Genomic DNA, 12,928 nt, shown 5'->3' with positions numbered 1-12,928 from the left:
GTTCCTCACCTGTCTCATTACCAATGCTCTGTTATCTTGCTGTTTCCCCAACTCTCTGAAGGAGGTTTTTCCTACCACAGCTATGCCGACGACACTCAACTATTTCTCTCCTTCCCCGACTCGGACACTCAGGTGGTGAGACGGATCTCTGCATGTCTGACTGACATCTCCCAGTGGATGTCCGCTCATCACCTGAAGATCAACCCCGACAAGACCGAATTACTTTTCTTCCCCGGAAAAAACTCCCACTCAGGACCTGATTGTTAACTTCGGCGACTCTGTGTTACCACTCTGACTGATAGGAACCTCGGCGTGACACTGGACTCCCAACTCTCCCTGATTGCCAACATCACAGCGACAATATGATCCTGTAGATACACGCTCTACAACATCAGGAGAATACGACCCCTTCTCACTCAGAAGGCGGCGCAGGTACTGATTCAGGCTCTTGTCATCTCCCGCCTTGACTTCTGTAACTCTCTCCTGGCAGGTCTCCCTGCTGCCGCCATTCGACCACTGCAGCTTATCCAGAATGAAGCAGCTCGACTGGTCTTCAACCTTCCGAAATACTCCCACACCACACCACTTCTCCGTTCTCTTCACTGGTTACCAGTGGCTGCCCGCAACCAGTTCAAAACATTGATACTCACATACCATGCTGTGAATGGATTGGGTCCAGTCTACATCCAGGACATGGTGAAATCCTACATCCCAACCCGCACACTCCGCTCTGCATCTGCCAAGCTGCTTGTTTCTCCATCACTGAGAGAAAAGCCTTCGGCGAGATCGCGACTCTTTGCTGTCCTGGCTTCCGGATGGTGGAATGAGCTCTCTGATGACATCAGGACTGCAGAAAGCCTCTAGATCTTCCGCCGAAAACTTAAGACACACCTCTTTAGACTCTACCTTGACTGAAACACTAGCAAACCGTACCACTAACAAATCGTAGCACTTAAATTGTACTTATAATGGCACTTTTCTATAACCGGTTTTAAACTGCTTTTTTAATGAAAATTGTACTTTCTTGTTACTTGTTCTTTTGAGTTTGTATCTCTATGTGGAAATGCACTTATTGTAAGTTGCTTTGGATAAAAGCGTCAGCTAAATGACATGTAATGTAATGTAATGTAATGTTACCTGTTTACATTGACCTGAGCGTTGCATATCAGTGTAGTCATCAAAATAACAGTTAGATTTCTATTTCTTCCGTGGGACATTTCACGGGAGGGTGGGTGGGGGGGGGCGGGCGAAACTGCGCACTGAGGAGTGAACAATTGTAAACGTGATGAGGGTGATATATAAAGTCCCATTCACCGGTGTTTCTTCCTGCACCATGATGCCCATTTCTGAACCACGAGATAAGTGGGACAAATCGGACCAGCACAAAGCTCTCACCATCCCACAGATGCTATGCATGGTGGTTGTCCCTGCAGTGGTCCTGCCGTACACCTGTTCTGCTACTTGCAATTACTTGTATCATTTCTGTTAGAGAAATTGAATGTATTGTACATCTTTTAAATTGTTGATTCTGTACATATGACATCCATTGCAGTCTGTCCATCCCGGTAGAGGGATCCCTCCTCTGACGTTCTCCCTAAGGTTTCTTCCCTTTTTTTCCCCATTGAAGGGTTTTTTCATATTTTGGGGAGTTTTTCCTGTGCTGATGTGAGGATTTCGGGACAGAGGATGTTGCATGTGTACAGACTGTAAAGCCCTCTGAGGCAAATTTGTAATTTGCGATTTTGGGCTATACAAAATAAAATGAATTGAATTGAATTGAATATGCCGAAATTGTAAATAAATGCACTAAAGTGTGTGTTTGGCACTGAAGTCCTTAGCACACTTATGCGTATAAATGGGTGATTGGGTTTGATGTGCAGTACTAGAAAATGAAGAAGACAGTTTTTGCAGGTGGAACAGAGTCAGTAGCTGTCCCACCCTGAGCACACTCACAGACCATGCAAAATGTTTTTAGATTTTATCTTGACCTGTTGCCAAGAATTTCTCCTGTCTTGTTTGTTCTGTGAACATTATTTGAGAAAGATAATTAGAATTACACAGAGCTTATAGAGATTTGTGCATATTGTAAAACATATTCTTGCATTGTGAATATGGGTTTGAAATTAGTCTTTAGTATAAATTTCCAGAGGAACATTAATTCCCTCTGCTCACTTTTAAGGCAAAGTACAGGCTAAATAATCCTACATTTTATAGTGCTTTTTATATGTCAAACACACTTTGCACTAAAACCAGCGCATTTACAACACATAAAACAATTGGAAATTAAAACGAAGTGTAAATATTTTGAAATCCTTCCGCATTCAGTTGGTCCGCAATTGTCTGCCAGACTTTTTCTCTGTTTAATTACAGCTGCTGTATTCCTTTTTTTGCGTATTATATGCTTCACCTCCTCATATATTTGATTGGTTGCTGATCAGCGGGTGAGAAATATGCTGTGCGTGGCGTCTTCTCCATTTCCGCATCAGTCAATCTGTGATCGATAGCGTGGTGTACTTAAAAAAGCAGTGGACGTGCACTTATCCCAGCTATGTGTAACGGATGTGTTTTTGTGCATGAATGAAGTCGACCCTGCAGAAGACAATAAAACATAAATAGTGCTTTCTGGTCTTTATTGCGCCTCAGCTTCCTAGACACAAGCTTCAACAGCGTAACCGATCTGTCTGCTATCAAAATAATCATGACAAAAGGGGAAAACCACAACCCCAAGTAAACAAAATAAATAACCGAATGACAACAGTCATTAAAACAAAAGAAAAAAACACGTACCTGCAGAAGACAATAAAACATAAATAGTGCCTTCTGGTCTTTATTTGCGCCTCAGCTTCCTAGACACAAGCTTCATAGAGGAGAAGATTTGAGTCAGTGCCACCGGATGTAGCTAGTACAAATGGCGCCAAATTAAACAACCACCAAAAGTATGAAGAGACGAAACGCAACTTCCGCCAAAACAGATCCAACTCATTGAAATAAAATTCACACACACACTAATAACTAATAACCAAAAAAACAAGAGATGACACATTGAAAATGACAACATGTATTTCTGTTACATATGTACACCTGAATCGACTTAGCGCCTCCTAAGCCCGACTCGGCAAACATGCAACCGATTAAGCCGACGAGCGGGTCACACTAAGTCAAGCGGCGCTTAATCACTTAGCCTCGATTTCTTTATTCTACTTTTGTGCAATACCCCCCTGCTGCAATTATGACGTCGATACATCTAGACACACAAGGAGCGTCTAGCACCGGTATCAGGAAAATGCCTAAAGATACTCATCCATAGTGGATAATTGTAAACATCAAAAACATACTTTATTGGGGCCCAAATTTAATGTAGGGGATACACTGTATATCTTTTGGAAATCTCATTGTTAGTTTAAATATTTTCAGACAGAGACAAGCGCGGCCGTCCTCCAATCAGAGGTGGCGGTTTGATCCCAGGCCGGGCTAACCCGCATGGTGATGTATCCTTCAGCAAGACACTTAACCCCAGCATTGCTCCTCTAGCTGTGACTACAGTGTGTGAATGTTAGTTACTGATGGGCAGGTGCCACTGTGTATGGTCCTGAAAAGCTGAAATGAACTTAAAAGAATTGCAAAAAATAGAGAAATGGGAACCGCTTATATGAATTTGAAAAAATACAGAAATAATAAAAGCTGAAACTAATTCTAATCATTGCTGAAAGAATAGAAATAGGAAAAGCTGAAATTATTTTAAAGAATTTCAAAAAATGGGAGAAGCTGATATGAATTTGAAAACTAATGGTAGTGGTAGTAGCAGTAGAAGAAGTAAGTACCAGTTGTACTAGCATTTGAAAGAGCAGTTTGTATTTTAACAAAACAGCTTCATTCTGTGCTTTATGGTTAAGGTACAGATAGTCATTGATTAAAAATGTTTGTTATTCAAACTAATTGGACTTGGTAAATTCATACACTAAAGACAGTACCTACCATACACAGCGGCACCTGCTCATCAGTAATTAACATTCACACACTGTAGTCACAGCAAAAGGAGCCAAGGACACATCACCATGCGGGTCAACCAGGCCTGGTATCAAACCGCCAACCCTCTCGCGCGGGCCAGTCACGGATAGCTGGCACTCACGGACAGCCAATCAAATTGCAGCTTTATTTTTGCAGAATTGTGGTTTGATTCCCGGATGTGGAGAAATCTTTATTTATTTTCATTGTATTTGCTTTACAACAGAGTGTACACATGAAATGTTTTTGTACTTGTTTGTTTGTTTGAAGAAAAATACGCCTTGTTAGATACTCTTTCCATCCGGGTAATCGTAATTGCACTACAACACGGGAATCGAACCACAACGACAAATATATATTGCATCCGTAGTGGTTTAGCACTACCATAGAGAATTAATGGGATTTGGTTTAGGGATTTGTAGCTAATGAAGCGCTGAAAAGTGAATATTGTTGCAAAAGTGCCATATTTCTTTTACAGTGCCATACTTTTCAGTCTTTCTCTTTTTATTAACTGCTAACTTAAAGAGTCAAGTTCAATTAACACGAACACATCTCAAAGAGTCAACACAAAGCATTACTGTAAGTTTAAGTTTTATCTTGAGCAGAGCTCTTTGAGTTAAAGAGAAGAAGTAAGTGGACATAACTAAACCGGGCTGTGATGTTTTACAGTGCGGTTCGATTCGTGTTCACTCCATAGTCTCAGTGTCCTTGAGTAAGACACTGAAGCCCCAATACTTCGCAGCAGCACGCTACTCCTTAATTATTAAGGATGGGTAAAATGCAGTGAATCATTTCCCCATGTGGGATTAATAAAGGGTTAAAAATAAAATAATAATTTAAATACATATTTTTTTTAAATCTATTTTTCCTCAGCCCCTCGCGACCCACCTGTAATACCTCCGCGCCCCACCAGAGGGTCGCGCCTCAGTTTGAGAATCACTAGTCTAATTCCAGTAGTAGTAACAGAATTATCCTATAAGAAGTGAAATCCGCCATATGAATACACGTTTACTATTAGAACAGTTACATGTTATGACGACTTTTCAGCCGCTGTGCCTAATTATTATGCTGTTAAATAACAAAGTAATTTTTCAAAATCTGTGTAACACATATAGGGACAAAATATGTAGCAATAGTTTTGCAGAACTAATATAAATGCCCAAAGGATTTCTCCTTACGAAAACCTGTGAGAGCCATTGACAGTCGGATAATAACACTCCTGTATTGTAAAAAACACTTTAAATAACTGTAAGACTATTATACAGTTGCAATGAATATTATAGTGACCCCAAATGCCTACTGAATCAGGGAATTGTGACATTCCCTGATGTATTTGTCAAAGATGAAGTTCCTTATAGACAATACTGATCATTGTATTCTCTTAAGGGATGAGAAACGGTCTTCGGTTTCACACTAACAACTACCCCATTAAACCGAATGCCTTAATAGTAATTATAAATTACGAAGTACACCACTGAAGTTGTCTTTTCGTGGAGTCTTCTCTGTATTCCAAGCTGTACATTGAATTTTCTGAAACGCTGCTGTGCAGCCTGCCTGTCTTGTATGTTGCATGTATTATTCTAGCGGCTCCCTTTGCGCGCATCGTGATAAAGTGTTTGACGCAGTGATGGTGACAGAGGCTTTGAGTTGCTCCGGCAGGTAGGTGATGCAGGTCCGGCCGATCATGTGGAATACAGCGTAATTAAAAACGCAACAAAATACGCCAGCAGCGCAAGATAAGAGCGTGCTTCTCTGGTGCTTGGACTAGAAAACAATACCGACCGACATTGGGGTACCTCAGACAAGAGGAGGAGACCGAGCAGATGGGTATGTATATTAAAGACTGAGGTGACCGTTAAATGACGCATTTAAACATATAGGAACTCGGACTTTTCTTGGGAAAAAAACATGTGGGAAATAGGGAGATGCCCTGTGTTTTGTCGCCTTTTTCGTAGCTGTAGGCCTTTTCTCCACTAAATACCACACGTGTTTGCGTGCTTTTTTGTGAGAGACATACTACAGATGTCCTGTGCACGAAAATGTTACTATTAGCTGCATAAAATAATAATTTTGAAAGATGACTGGATGCAGGACGCTTCGATTTATGTCATTTCACAAAAGTGGCAAAATTCGGTATTCAAAGAGTAACCTCATTCCGCCTCTGCCACTGTGTCCGTCCAGTTAAAAGTAAACTTAAAATATGATCAGATAAACTTACAATAATAATATATATAGTAATTGTTTAGTCCCCCAGCGTGGAAATGCACGGGATTACAGAGGATACGCCCAGAGATAGTTAGAGATACAAGTTAAAACTATTGTAAAAAAGCAGTAATAAAACAATTACAAGAATCTACATTGACTCAATTAAATATTGCATATAGAGAATATATTATGCACACAGACAAAACTATTTTAAGTAATTGTATTGCAACGGTTTTTTCATCTACTCTGAGCTGCGAAGCAGCCTGACGGCCGCAAGAAGGGAGGACCTGCGTTACCCCTCCTTCATTTTGGGGGGGCTGAAAGAGCTATACAGCCATGGAGGGTGTGTGTGTGGGTGTGTTTATGTTTGTACATTTGTGTATGTGCGTGCAAGGCTGATGCCACCACACCCACTGTGCATGGAGAAGTTGGTTTACATTTATGTGTGTTTTTTTGTGTTTGTAGCCCAATATTCTAAATTTTTGGAGACTTGAAAATGTATCTTGAGAATCAGATTCTGTTACAACAAGATCAGGTTCTGAGTAACTTAAATCTGGATACTCGATATTCCTGACAACAGTGCCATCTCTCTCATTGTCACTTGATGATTCTTCTGCAGAAGCGGTAAATCCGTTTTGTGTCAAGAGTACCCCTCAAGTACAGATGTGGCCGATTCTTCTAGTACCAATGTGTTAATTTAATTCAAATAATTTTAATCACAATTTATCTTGAGAGGGCTTCCCAGTCTGTAGATGCAACATCCTCTGTCCTTAAACCCTCACATCAGGATCTGCAATATATGTCATGTAGAGAATGAACAACGTAACGGATGTATAATACAATCAATTTATATGACAGAAAGTATTCCAATTGTGAGAGGAGTAAGCCAGGTTTACGCCAGGATCCCTGTAGGGAACGACCACCATCAGATGTACCACCATCCTCAGAAACCTGTGGAGGGGGAAACACAAAGAAAGAATTGGTTTATGAGGACAGTAATAGTAATGTGACTACTAATAGTTAATGATAGCAGCAGCAGGTGAGTTGGAAGCCCCATTTACAGATCTCAGAACCTTTGTGTGCAAAACACATACTTGCCAACCTTGAGACCTCAGAATTAGGGAGATATTCAAAAGGACCAGGATTTTCGGGAGGGGCTTTGAAATTCGGGAGTCTCCCGGAAAAATCGGGAGGGTTGGCATGTCTGCCAAAACATCCCGCTGCATGGTACCTCAGGAGTTGTGTTTGAAGAAGCTAAAGAATTGATTTTGGCTCAACCATCCCTCCTTTTTTCCAAGTAATTTTAACCCATGATGGATTCAGCAAAAGTGTAATTGTGTAATCTAGTTTTTATTGCAAATAAAATGGGCAAGACAAACATATTTATGTGAATAGCAACAGTCCATGAAACCATTGGCAACAGCAAACACACATCAAATATTCTGGGGTTATATTTTTGTCCCAGCACAATCAAAGGAAGCATGCTTATTAGCAAACGAGTTTCATCTTTAAACAATAAGGTACGAGAGGCTGTACTTCATCGTCCAATAATGTAATCGTTCGAGGGTGTTGTTAGGCCCGAAGTGCTTTTATAATACGGTTACCGGCGAAATTATGAATAGTAAGTAAATAGCATCCTTTCAGCACAAAATAGTTGTTGTCACCAAACGTAGTCCCCGTGACGCTCTCAACCAAGAACGCTGGATTTAATCATCCTGCATTATAATTAAAATTGTTGTTGGAAGCACATTTTTGTATGTTGAAAAGAGGCTGTATCGAGGTCTTAGAGCTTAGACCTCATTTCAACCTGATTTCTAGATTGGATTCTTTGATTGTGCATAGTGAGCACAAAGATATCAGTGTCCTCGGCAGATAGAGTCCGCTCTGTCGCTTTTGTACTGCTTTTGTATGATCAGTCCCGTCCAGTTTATTGTTTAAGTGAACACCTAGGTACTTTTATTAGATTTTACAATATCAATGTCCGTTGCCTGTTTCCAGAGGAGAGTGTTTGCCCTGGCAGCAGTCCATTACCAACACGCAGTTCCGCTGGCACCATTCTATGAAGTCCTGGGTTCAGTTCCCGGTATTCCCTGTCATCACCGGCGGAGAGAAGGCCGATGTTTGTTTGAGGTGAGCAGTTGTGCAGGTAGAAACAGGGCTGTGCGTGTTTGTGTGTGCGTGTTACTCGTCTCATGCTGTACTTCTGCTGTCAATCCAGACTACAACAAGGCTGAAGGAGCAGAAATATAGTTACTTGTTGTATAGCTCGTGAGGTCTGCTCTTTGCGCAACCTCCTCTCTTGACTTGGAGACGGGTATTATCATTGGACGTCGTCAAACGCTGTCCTTCAGTGTACAAGTCGGTGATTGGCCCACTGCGCTGTGAACATTACGTGCACCTCCGGTTGGTGTGTGACAGTTTGAATGAGTGTGAAAATGTGCGCATGGTGATGTGATCTACAGACTTTGCGAAGATCTGACTGTAATACAGAGATGAAAAGCACCGGATGTGCGAGAGCAGTGCGCAGTAGCACTCAAAGCCAGTTGTGTAGTAAGTCACCGACCATGACGCGCCGGAGTGCCTTTACGAGAGCAAGATGTCCTTAGTTACCAAATAAATACACCAACCAGCGATATTTTAGAGGGAAAATAATTATGTTTTAGTCGCCTTTTGTTATATTTTGGATACAAAAGGGCCAACAAAGGTGAGTGAGAGAACAAGTTACGAGTTCTTCAAAAACGAAGCGATGGAGGAGCAGCAGAACACCACAGACGGCAGCGAGGGAGAGAGTGTTTCACGGTCTCCCAGCCTGCCTTCGCCTCCCATACGGCCTCTGCAGGTCGCCCAGCTGGCCCACAGAACCACCAACTTTTTCATCGACAACATTTTACGGCCTGACTTTGGCTGCAAGAAGGAGCACGGCCTGTGTCATCGGGAGAGGGCGCAGACATCAGACCGGGAACAGGTACACCCGGCGGTCAGCAGGCCGAGCCTTCCCGGGACGCCGTGCCAGGACTCTAATTGCAGCAGTGACAGCACTTCGTCCTCCACCTCTTCCGCCTCTTTGGCGAGTCCCAAACAGAGTAACGGCTGCGTTGGAAGAACCGTCTCCACAGAGAACAGCGGCATGAAAGCCGAGGATAGAACTAGCGGCGGGGCCGGGGGAGAGAACACGTCCTCGTCGCTTGTGGTGCTGAACGGAACCGGGGCGTCCACACCGGAGAGCCAGCCCTTGCTCTGGCCTGCTTGGGTGTACTGCACCCGATACTCGGACAGGCCTTCATCTGGTAAGGCAATAGTTTCACGAAGAAAAACACCTCGAAGTATGCAATTGTGTTTCAGCACACACCAACAAACACGTAGCCCACTTGTAGAAATATTATTTTTAAACGATCAAGAAACTTTTCTTTAAATAAAGATAAAAGCTCAAAATAATATTTTAAACAACGTTAATTTTTCAAACCATCTCCTTTTAACTAAAATATGTCTTTATAACCTAATCTTACATTTTATATCTTGCAACATGTTTTGAATTAAAAACACGGTTTTAATATGTTGTCAGTTTGTTTAGGTCAGAAATAGCGTTCCTTGATTTCAATTCATTTTATTTTGTATAGCCCAAAATCGCAAATTACAAATTTGCCTCAGAGGGCTTTACAGTCTGTACACATGCAACATCCTCTGTCCCGAAACCCTCACATCGGCACAGGAAAAACTCCCCAAAATATGAAAAAACCCTTCAATGGGGAAAAAAGGGAAGAAACCTTAGGGAGAACGTCAGAGGAGGGATCCCTCTCCCGGGATGGACAGACTGCAATGGATGTCATGTGTACAGAATCAACAATGTAAAAGATGTACAATACATTCAATTCCTCTAACAGAAATGATACAAGTAATTGCAAGTAGCAGAACAGGTGTACGGCAGGACCACTGCAGGGACAACCACCATCAGATAGAACCACCATCCACACAGGCTTCTGTGGGGAGGGAGAGCATTTATTAGAATTCTTTATTTCACTCTAACATACAACATTGAATTTGGTGGCAATATATGGGATCAGTTAGATTAATATAGTCCTTCGACGAGGATTTAAACTAAATAAATACTCATTTTTTTAAATTTTTGAACGTATTCGACCGACCAAGGCTAACGCGTTTCAACGAAACATGTCATCTAAATAATAACAACGCGTATACGTTAGCGTGCCTACTGTTTAGACATTTACACAATCAAAGCATGAAGTTTTATGATTTTTTCTACCATCACCATTTTTAATCTTATTTCATTTTATTTATCTAAAATTTGTAATTCCCTTGTCTAGTGTATTGTTTTATGTACGTGTCTCTTTAACATCCTCCGTGAATTTGTGAACTAAAATCAAAGCAAAAAACGGAGAACTAGCTCTATGGGTTATATATTTTAAGACAAAAGAGCATCTTGAGATTTGGAACATGAACCTGCAGGTTGAGTCAAATAATGTGTCTTTTAGACACAATCTGTATTGTTGTATTTCGATATTCGATTTGCTCCTGAAGGATTAGGATTGAACAGATGACAGCTCCGCAGTTTTAGCGCTGACGTGGGATCGACAGCAGACCCTTTTAACCGTTATGAAGTACATTTTCCCGGTGATCGCTCTGCCATTGTCCCATACGAGCCGACTGTTGTGGAATATATGAGCGACCAGTAAAGCATGGTGGAATAAATCTCAATGGAATTAGCCGTTAATAGTGGCTATCCGGCCTTCTGCCGTCACTACAAGAGCCATTTTGAATCTAACAGCCTGTTAATGGATTGAACACCTCGGGAACAAAATACTGCAGGTATATAACGTATTCATTGATCTTTATTTAATAGATGGTTTTATCCTGCACATTTATTATTTTATATTCTGTATATATATTTTTTATTAAAATTATTAACCGTCTACATTTCAGAAATTACGCAATAACTGTGTAGCGAGTAGCATTGTCTTTTTAGAGAGCTATAACTATATATAAAATTATGACAATCACACATTTTAATGGGGTTATTATAAATACACATACTTTAATTGAATACCAATAGTGCACTGATTTGATTCGTTATTTTCCCAGTTATGAAAATGATACGCGTTCATCTTGTTTAATCAAGTATCGGTAGTGTCAGCATTAATATTCTTTTCACATATTTAGGTAATGAGAGATATTGTCATAATCATCATGATTTGTCCTTCGCAAACAAGCTGATAGTGTGTTTTTTTCATCATTGTTCATTATGCGCTGAATATTTATGTCCCCGCTCCTCCGTCCTTTCGTCCCTACTGCAGGCCCAAGGACACGGAAACTGAAAAAGTCAAAAAGCGGCAAAGAGGACAAGAGGCCGCGTACGGCCTTCACGGCCGAGCAGCTGCAGAGACTAAAGACGGAGTTCCAGGTGAACCGCTACATCACGGAGCAGCGGCGCCAGGCTCTGGCCCAGGAGCTCAACCTCAACGAGTCCCAGATCAAAATCTGGTTCCAGAACAAGAGGGCCAAGATCAAAAAGGCCAGCGGATTCAAGAATGGTCTGGCGCTGCAGTTGATGGCGCAGGGACTATACAACCATTCCACCACCACCATCCAGGAGGACAAGGAGGAGGACAGCGACTGAGGAGCGCAGGGGACTCTCTTCACACTCTGTACAATGTAAATACATGCAGTACGTCTAATTTAATGACGAGGACGGGTCCGGAACGTCTCCCCACTACACCACCGTGTCCTCCTCTTCCAAAATGACTATCCAGCAGACTCTTCAGACTGACCTGCCACCGCAAAACCAAAGAGATTTTATCGTAAAAAAGAGCTTGGACACGAACAGTAGAAAAGACGCTTGTTGCTACTGCTGCCTCGCAGACGCCGAACACCGAGACCAGCCACCAGGCATTCATTGCTCATCACATTTAGGTTTTGTTGTTTTTCTCTACAAATTAAAATTTACACACTTAAAGTATCGAAAAGAAACAATGCGGGGGGGGGGGGGGGGGGGTTAACATGCTTTAAAATAAGTTGTCGGCACGAAAAACACAGGTAACCCTTGCGGGTTTATTGGAGAGATATTAAAAAAATAATATTAAGTCGTGGTCTTAGAACGGTTGTTATTGTGAACTTTTTAAACAATTAATAATGTATATGCAATTCGTATTGCTGATTTCATTTTAAATGCAAACTATTTCAATGTGACAATTTATGGGCCAAATTAAATAAATGAATGAAATGAATTAAGATTCCGATCACATAATAATTAATCAATAATTAATGGTGTAAAATCCCAATTTTAGGGGGGAAATTATATCATGGCCGCAGAATCTTTATAATCCTTTTGGTCTACAATTCTTTCTGTCTATTGTATTGCTGTAAAACAAAACAAAAATACACAAAGTATTTTCAAAAATTCACATTAAGAAACATCCCATCATTTTCCAACAAAATCCTCATATTTTTTAATTTACAGTGACTATTAATCTAACCTCATCGTTATCACCCTCTTTTAATTCTTCTGTTTGCAGCCATCATTGAGTTTGGATAAAAACCTTCTGAAAGTTACTAAGATTACTAAACAGTTCATACAGAGGGTCTATATGGTGTATACCACAAATGGAGTATTTTCCCCTCTTTGTAAATTTCCTGGTGTGGCCTTTGACAGGTAAAGACATTTGGAATACAAAGTATTTTCGAAGAGTAGGAGGATATATTATGT

General features: G+C 41.1%; 1 protein-coding gene across 1 annotated transcript; it reads left to right on the top strand.

Annotated features, from left to right (window-relative positions):
• Window positions 1–8,640: 8,640 nt before the first annotated feature.
• Window positions 8,641–12,195, top strand: LOC119228313 (homeobox protein engrailed-1-B-like). Its single transcript, XM_037487670.1, has 2 exons — window positions 8,641–9,497; window positions 11,520–12,195. Exons 1-2 carry the CDS (start codon window positions 8,957–8,959, stop codon window positions 11,840–11,842), a joined length of 864 nt encoding a protein of 287 aa, XP_037343567.1. The 5' UTR covers window positions 8,641–8,956; the 3' UTR covers window positions 11,843–12,195.
• The last annotated feature ends 733 nt before the right edge of the window (window positions 12,196–12,928 follow it).

Source organism: Pungitius pungitius, chromosome 10, assembly GCF_949316345.1.
Source record: "Pungitius pungitius chromosome 10, fPunPun2.1, whole genome shotgun sequence".
In the NCBI taxonomy this organism is placed as follows: Eukaryota; Metazoa; Chordata; class Actinopteri; order Perciformes; family Gasterosteidae; genus Pungitius; species Pungitius pungitius.
The sequence above is the reverse complement of the archived record's forward strand: the minus strand, read 5'-3'. Positions and strand labels throughout refer to the sequence as shown.

Excerpts from the sequence above, each read along its gene's own strand:
- LOC119228313 (XM_037487670.1), top strand. The coding sequence starts at position 8,957 with ATGGAGGAGCAGCAGAACACCACAGACGGCAGCGAGGGAGAGAGTGTT. Across the intron at positions 9,498-11,519 it reads CTCGGACAGGCCTTCATCTG|GCCCAAGGACACGGAAACTG; the intron begins GTAAGGCAATAG and ends TCCCTACTGCAG.